This window comes from Hordeum vulgare, chromosome 4H, assembly GCF_904849725.1.
Source record: "Hordeum vulgare subsp. vulgare chromosome 4H, MorexV3_pseudomolecules_assembly, whole genome shotgun sequence".
Lineage (NCBI taxonomy): Eukaryota > Viridiplantae > Streptophyta > Magnoliopsida > Poales > Poaceae > Hordeum > Hordeum vulgare.
The window spans coordinates 217,821,091-217,829,981 of record NC_058521.1 but is presented as its reverse complement, the minus strand read 5'-3'; the positions used below and the strand labels follow the sequence as shown (position 1 = coordinate 217,829,981).

Sequence of the window (8,891 nt, the reverse complement as noted above, 5' to 3'; positions counted from 1 at the left end):
GACATGACCGAGACACCTCTTCGGCCAATAGCCATCAGCGGGGTCTGGATACCCATGGTGGCTCCCACATGTTCCACAATGATCTCATCGGATGAACCATGATGTCAAGGAGTCAATCAATCCCGTATACAATTCCCTTTGTCTGTCGGTATAGAACTTCCCGAGATTCGATCATCGGTATACCTATACCTTGTTCAATCTCGTTACCGGTAAGTCTCTTTACTCGTTCCGTAGCACGTCATCCCGTGACTAAGTCCTTAGTCACATTGAGCTCATTATGATGATGTTCTACCGGGTGGGCCCAGAGATACCTCTCCGTCACACGGAGTGACAAATCCCGATCTCGATTCGTGCCAACCCAACAGTTACTTTCGGAGATACCCGTAGTGCACCTTTATAGTCACCCAGTTACGTTGTGACGTTTGATACGCCCAAAGCACTCCTATGGTGTTCGGGAGTTGCACAATCTCACGATCGAAGAAAAGACACTTGACATTAGAAAAGCTTTAGCATACGAACAACACGATCTAGTGCTATGCTTAGATTTGGGTCTTGTCCATCACATCCTAATGATGTGATCCCGTTATCAATGACATCCAATGTCCATGATCAGGAAACCATGATCATCTATTGATCAATGATCTAGCCAACTAGAGGCTTGCTAGGGACACATTGTGATCTATTTATTCACACATGTATTACTGTTTCCTGTTAATACAATTATAGCATGAACAATAGACGATTATCACGAACAATAGACGATTATCATGAACAAGGAAATATGATAATAACCATTTTATTATTGCCTCTAGGGCATATTTCCAACATGCAATGTTGTGCACTAGACCATACGTCAGCTTGGCCATAAGTATGGCAGGCAGGTTTGAGAGTAATCCAGGAATGGATCACTAGACGGCGGTCAAGAATATTCTGAAGTACCTGAAAAAGACTAAGGAAATGTTTCTCGTTTATGGAGGTGACAAAGAGCTCGAAGTAAAAGGTTACGCCAACGCAAGTTTTGACACCGATCCGGATGACTCTAAGTCACAAACCGGATACGTATTTATTCTTAATGGGGGTGCAGTAAGCTGGTGCAGTTCCAAGCAGAGCATCGTAGCAGATTCTACATGTGAAGCGGAGTACATGGCTGCCTCGGAGGCAGCAAAGGAGGGTGTCTGGTTGAAGCAGTTCATGACAGATCTTGAAGTTGTGTCGAGCGCACTAGATCCATTAACTATGTTATGTGACAACACTGATGCCATTGCCTTAGCAAAGGAACCAAGGTTTCACAAGAAGACCAGACACATCAAACGGCGCTTCAACCTCATCTGCGACTACGTCGAAGGAGAGGACATGAATATTTGCAAAGTGCACACGGATCTGAATGTAGCAGACCCGCTGACTAAACCTCTTCCACGAGCAAAACATGATCAACACCAGAACTGTATGGGTGTTCGATTTATTACAATGTAAATCGCATGGCGATGTGAGGACTAGATTATTGACTCTAGTGCAAGTGGGAGACTATTGGAAATATGCCCTAGAGGCAATGATAAATAGTTATTACTATATTTCTTGTTTAAAGATAATCGTTTATTATCCATGCTATAATTGTATTGAATGAAAACATAGATACATGTGTGGATACATGGACAAAATAATGTCCCTAGCAAGCCTCTAGTTGGCTAGCCAGTTGATCAATGATAGTCAAGGTTTTCTCACTATATGCAAGTGTTGTCACTTGATAACTGGATCACATCATTAGGAGAATCATGTGATGGACTAGACCCAAACTATGAACGTAGCATATTGATCGTGTCGTTTTATTGCTATTGTTTTCTGCGTGTCAAGTATTTGTTCCTATGACCATGAGATCATATAACTCACTGGCACCGAAGGAATACCTTGTGTGCATCAAACATCATAGCGTAACTGGATGACTATAAAGGTGCTCTACAGGTATCTCCGAAGGTGTCCGTTGAGTTAGTATGGATCAAGACTGGGATTTGTCACTCCGTGTGACAGAGAGGTATCTCGGGGCCCACTCGGTAATACAACATCACACACAAGCCTTGCAAGCAATGTGACTAAGTGTAAGTCACGGGATCTTGTATTATGGAACGAGTAAAGAGACATGCCGGTAACGAGATTGAAATAGGTATGCGTACACCCACGATCGAATATCGGGCAAGTAACATATCGAAGGACAAATAGAATGACATACGGGATTATATGAATCCTTGACACTGAGGTTCAACCGATAAGATCTTCGGAGAATATGTAGGATCCAATATGGGCATCCAGGTCCCGCTATTGGATATTGACCGAGGAGTACCTCGGGGCATGTCTACATAGTTCTCGAACCTGTAGGGTCTGCAGACTTAAGGTTCGATGATGTTTTAGTATAGTTGAGTTATATGTGTGGTTACCGAATGTTGTTCGGAGTCCCGGATGAGATCATAGACATCACGAGGGTTTCCGGAATGGTCTGGAAACAAAGATTGATATATAGGATGGTTTCATTTGGTTACAGGAAAGTTTCGGGCAATTCCGGCAGTGTACTGGGAGTGACGATTGGGTTCCGGGAGTTCACCGGGAGGGGCCCACCCACCCGAGAGTGAGCCCAAGGGCATACGGTGATGCCACAAGTCCCTAGTGGGCTAGTGGAGTCAGCCCAAGGGGCCCATGGCGCCACTTATAGAAATACCAAAAAGAAAAGAAAAAGAAAAGGAAAAAGGGGAGGTGGGAAGGAAGGAGTGGACTCCTTCCCCCAAACCGAATTGGGGTGGGAGTCCACCTCCCCCTTGGTCAACACACCCCTTGAGGGCTTGGCCCTCAAGGCAAGCCTCCTCCCCCTCCCTCCTATATATAGTGGTGATTTAGGGCTGATTTGAGATAACTTTTGCCACGTACAACTCAGATCTAGACACCATAGTTCTTCCTCTAGATCGTATTTCTGCGGAGCTCGGGCGGAGCCCTGCAGGAGTAGATCGTCACCACCACCAGAGCACCGTCACGCTGCTGGAGAACTCATCTACTTCTGTGTCTTGCTTACTGGATCAAGAAGTCCGAGATCATCGTCGAGCTGTACGTGTGCTGAACGCGGAGGTGCCGTCTGTTCGGCACTAGATTGGAACGGATCGTGGGACGAATCGCGGGACGGTTCGTGGGACGGTTCGTGGGGCTGATCGAGGGACGTGAAGACGTTCCACTACATCAACCGCGTTTCTTAACGCTTCGTGCTGTACGATCTACAAGGGTACGTAGATCCAAATCTCCTCTCGTAGATGGACATCACCATGATAGGTCTTCGTGTGTGTAGGAAATTTTTTGTTTCCCATGCAACGTTCTCCAACACCAAAAGAGTGACCAACTCCCTGGTGTCCATTTGCTGAAAATTGGAATTTCTGTTTTCGTAAATCAGTGCCATTGAGTCTGCGTAATTGCCTAGGCCAGCCAATTGTACTCACCGAGAATTATATATCGATCTCATCGAAACACCAAAAGTTGCCACATTTTGCACTAGTCGGTGCAACCGAGTTTTTGCTTCGGTTTCACCGAGTTGGGCAATAATGTTGTAAGGTTGGATTTTTGGAGATGCTTATATATACCCATCCACCTCCCTCTCATTCGGAGAGAGAGCACTCAGAACAAGCCAACACTTGCCACATTCATTTCCTGAGATAGAACCACCTACTCATGTGTTGAGATCAAGATATTCCACTCCTATCATATGAGTCTTGATTTCTAGCCTGCAAAAGTTCCTTTCCACCCAATCAATCTCTTCTACCAAGCCAAACCTATGAGAGAGTGATTTAGTGTCGAGGAGACTATCTTTTGAAGCACACGAGAAAGGAGTTCATCATCCATACCACATCTATTACCTTTTAGAGAGGGGTGTCTCTTAGATTTGTTAGGTGTCGCTTGGGAGCCTTCCACTTTGTGTGGAGTTGAACCAAGATGTTTGTAAGGGCAAGGAGATCGCCTACTTCATGAAGATCTACCCCGAGTGAGGCTAGTCCTTTGTGGACGTAAGCCGTGATGGAATAGACAAGCTTGCTTCTTCATGGCCCCCTTGTGGGTGGATCCCTCCGTGGACCCCGTTACCATCTGTGGTTTGAAGTCTCTATCAACGTGGACGTACGATAGCACCACCTATCGGAACCATGGGAAAAACCTTCGTGTATCCTTTGTGTTTGATCTTCCTGTCTCTACTCCTTACTTACATGTGCATGTCTTTACTTTCCGCCGCTATACTCTTATACTTGCATGTGTAAGGTGAGCTTGACTTGGTACTATTGCTAAAAGTTGCCAACTATTAATATTGGGAAAATGTTAAGTTTTCATTTTGTCAAGTAGTCTATTCACCCCCTTCTAGACTCCCCTTTAGTGATCCCACAATAAGTGGTGTAGAAATAAGAATCGGACACAAATCATATAGATTATTGGATCAACCCATCATACAAAAAACAGTCATATGTGAGGTAATTTCGATATCATAATCTTGACGCGATCATGGAATCCAGTAGGAGAAATTGGGCCGCCTGAAGTTATCATAACCGATGATTTGTGAAGCGTTCATGGCAAAAAAGTTTAGTTGCCGATTGATGGGCTTTAGCCATCAATGCCCTCACAAAAAATTGTGGCGTTGGGAGAAGGGCCACATATAGAGGGAAAAAGAGGGTTGTCTCTACCCTTCTAAAGGAGCCATGAAAATAAAGGTTAATGCAACATTTGACGGTTACAAACGAGAAGTACAGGGATTATCATTAGAGTTTGCCTAGGCAAATTCATGGTGGCTTCTTGCAGAAACTGTGTTGTTTGTTGCGAATACAATGATGGCTCCAATGCTCTCACACAAGGACAACACAAATATCTCGATTATACAAACTTGATAACTCAAGCTGACAATTCACAAAGTGGCTGAAACAAAAATGATGGATGGAGAATTTGTTTGCAACATTAGCAACAACTATATGCCGCGACTTTGAGTCATGAGCTCAAGGTTCGCGAGAGTGGCGTAGAATATTGTCCATGGAGTGCTAACTTTTTTAACTTTCTCTATGAGGTACTCCTTTCGTATCATCGGTGTCAATTTTTTAATATATTTTAACATAGAGGGAGTACATACTAGTTGGGAGTAATTGGGATGATCCCATAGTTTCATTTTGCTGGAATGCAAGGTGAAAAAAAGGTCATTCTCTCTCTCAAAAAAAAAACTGCTCAACCAGAATATCTAATATACCCAGGCACTGGACTGAAATAATAGCTTAATGAAACCCAATATTGTGGTTGTGGAGGACTTGCGCGCAAACTTCCATTCTTCTTCTCAGCCTTAAGCGAGAAAACCCTAGGACTAACCATTGACGACCTCCAAAACCCTAGAGCCGTCCCCAATGGCGAGCCACGAAACCCTAGACCTGTCCCCTGCCGCTTCCTCCAAGAAGAAGAAGAAGCACTCGAAGAAGCGCAAGGCCATCGAAGTGACTGTAGATGCCTCCTTTCCTGGCGCCGCCGCCCCCGTCGTCGGCTACTTCCCGACGGGCTACGACCCCCTCGCGGCCGCAGACCCCCCACGTGCGCGTTTGTTCCGCCACGAGAAGCACCATAACCGCGTCGAGCTAGTGGTCGACGCCCCTGGTGGAGGCCCCGACTTCGTCGGCCGGAGCTACGCCGGCGAGGCCGCTGCACCGCAGCTCTGCGGCTACGCCCTCGGCGTCCTCGACAAGGCCACCGGCACCCTCAAGATTGTCCCCATCGCCTCTAACAAGGTGAGCATCTCCATCCCGATGGCGCCAAAGTTCTTCGGTCTTGTTTAAGCAATTCTATACATAGTATTGTTCTTAGTTGGCTTGAAATCTTATGATCCCATTTATACTTATAAGCAGTTCTAGTCCTGTTATAAATCAATTCTTGTCCTAAGAACTGGCATGCTTGCTTAAAGGAACAAAGATTTAGGGTGGGCATTAGAACTGCGCGAATCTGTAATTGGTTTTATGGTTAAGCTCCTTGATTCAAAATAAATGCTGCAACTGGGTGATTTGTAACATTGCTAGCATAATTTAAGAATTTGTGAGCAGATGTGTCTCCTCCCAGTTCCTGTGGTTGGTGAGGTGGTATCTGAACTGCTGCAAGTGAATTTTCTTTCTCAGTATGACCATTATAATGGTTTACACTTAAATGTATCTGAGGTTTATTTAGTTTGAATAAAATTAGCACTTGTGATTGGAGGATATGTAGCATTATTTTGAATGTTTGTATTTTCAAACAGATTTTGAGGCTAGAGCCACACTTTGAGGTGCAGCAACCGGCCCATTCACAACAGTCAGCAGCAGAAGCATGTTCTTCTGTAGCAGATACTGAATTAAACAGACAAGATCTTACCCAGGCTTATGGGACCAAGAAAGATAAGGATAAGGTATGTTTGTGTTACAGGGTCTACTGTCTTTGCTGTTTACTATATTTGGTTCTTTTGTAATTATTTTATTCCATGCTGTGAGCCTGAGCGTTGAATTTTGGTCATGAATGAAAGGTGTCACTGTTTTTTCTTGTTGTAATATTGGAAATATTTAGCATTGACTGTCATGAAGATAATATACCTCTTGCTACAATAGTTTTGTGCATTTAGATAAACTTGGTTTTTCCTCTTTTTTTAGTGTAACAAGAAAATACTGTATTTTCTTGTATACTCCCAGGTTTTCGCCCCATAGTTTGTGTTCCTGATGACAGGCGCAGACGGTGGGTTTCCTGGTATTGCCCCGAACTCGCTTCTTTCCCTTTCCCTTTCTCTACTTCTGGTTCGGAGAAAACTTTGTATTTCCGTTATGCTTTATAATGGAAAGGGGAGAAGCCCGGTTCGAAAAATATGTATGTAAATGGGTTTTTAAGTAAAAATAAGCTTCCACAGACTCGTTACATGTGTGAACATAACATTTTCCATTTTAAATAGGTCACCGTCATTTTCATGATGTTACATGACTATTTTTTGTCTTCTCCTCTTCTCCCATCTTAAGAGTGTTCCTCTGTCATGCTTAACACTTAAGTTTTGGATACAAACATGTTTTGGTTAAGTTGAAGATATGTATTCCTATACCTTGCAGGATAATAAGTGGAAGTCACTAAAAGAACAAAGGAATGACCCTTCTGCTTATTTGGACCTTGATCTTGGAGAGTCCAAGACCGCAGATGCCACTGATAGTCAGGCATCAATGGAAGTTCGCAACATTCCACCTTATGATCCTGCTGCGGATACATCTGAAAAGGCATATCTTTTTGATGAGATCATTCCAAAAAATATACGGCCACACCTTCTAGACATTGTGGGACACTTCGAATCGGGAGAATTTGGTTTGAAAGGCTATGGGAGTTTTGTCTCCAATCGTGTGAATAAGTTACATGAGCTTCAGGTAAATAGTGATGGTTTTCTATGTCTTTTCTTGTTATCTGGTGCTCGCAAGATCTTGTTTTGTTTCAATACCAACATGCTTACAGTAGTATCCAGCTTCTTGAAACAAGCTTTATTCTAGACTTGAGCAGGATTGGTGAGAAGAAAAACTGATGTTTTTACGCTGTCATGATATTTTTCTGCAGTGGATCTGTCTAGGATGCATCCTTACTCCATAGGCAGTTTATGTGTGACGCGAGGCACACATTCTTTCTGTTGTATTTGGATGGCAGATATCAGGACACTATTGTTGCTACTGTTCCATGTTTCTACTTTTTAGATATTTACTGAGTTATGCTGCCAAAATGTGGAAACTAACGGTCTGCCCAATATTGTGCTAAAGTTAATTTAGAAGGTGCATTTCTAGAGTTGCTTCACTTATTATTCCATGTGATGTAAAATCAGTAGCTTTTGTCTTGTTTTGTAGGGTGAAGATCAGGAAAGGCTTGCTTGGATACTATCCTACATCACACATCTCCTGTCCTTGTTGGCGCGCAACAGCTCCATGTCCAAGCAGAAAAGAAAGGAAAAAGACCAGACCATCCGTGGACCAATGATCCCGCAGGCCGTGCACCGCAAGTTGTTGCTGATGTTCACGGAGCCAGGGTCTTCTTCCTTGTCGACAGAAAAATACGAGCTTCTGATCAATTACATTTTAGTGCTCACACTTTTTGCTGATGACTTCAGATCTGAACCTACTGATATATGTGCAGACTTGAAAATGAACCGCCAGATGCTTAAACCGTATTATGACCAGCTGGGATGCAAGTCCGTGTCAACAGGTGCTTTTAAACCCTTTTTTATGACACTTCCAGCCCCCCTCAAGTTCCCACAACAAGTCACAAGGAGAAGGCGGCGAAAATAATCATCTCAGTACTGGTTTCCATTTGATAGGAAAGGTATGCATTGCCACTGTCGAAGCTGTGTGCCCTCAGCTCAGTTTCACCATTGTTGCTTGGGAATTGCTACAAGAGAGGAACCACATTACTGATATATAATTTGCTTGCTACTGGAATTTGGTTTTTGATGCTACATCTTGGTATCGACCTTGCTGTGGGTTGAGTCGTCATTTGCTTGTATTTTTCTTTCTTTCGGAAAGTGTTGTCATTTTGTCTTTTTTGCCATGGGCTCCTCGAATGTCCGAACTTCACCATATTTGACATGGGTATCACGCACTCAAGCATCTTGCACCACACAAAGAAAAAGTTTTTTTTGAACACATTTTCTATTTTTAACTATAAATATTTAGCGGGAGTAGGTGAGCTCGGGCTCAGAGATGAATTACCGAGATAAAAAGAAGAAAGAAAAAAGAATTACCGAGATATAGAAAGTGAATTCTGAATCTTACCTGCTTCTCCTACGTCATCCTTATGTATCTCACCTCATCTCCAAATCATATCAAACCTGTGAGCTATCAATTGAAGATAAATTGGGTCGACCATGAGAT

General features: G+C 43.4%; 1 protein-coding gene across 1 annotated transcript; it reads left to right on the top strand.

Annotated features, from left to right (window-relative positions):
• Nucleotides 1-5,310: 5,310 nt before the first annotated feature.
• On the top strand, nucleotides 5,311-8,459 carry LOC123448414 (DNA-directed RNA polymerase I subunit rpa49). The gene is made up of 4 exons (XM_045125276.1): nucleotides 5,311-5,771; nucleotides 6,272-6,418; nucleotides 7,101-7,406; nucleotides 7,872-8,459. Exons 1-4 carry the CDS (start codon nucleotides 5,397-5,399, stop codon nucleotides 8,307-8,309), a joined length of 1,266 nt encoding a protein of 421 aa, XP_044981211.1. The 5' UTR covers nucleotides 5,311-5,396; the 3' UTR covers nucleotides 8,310-8,459.
• The last annotated feature ends 432 nt before the right edge of the window (nucleotides 8,460-8,891 follow it).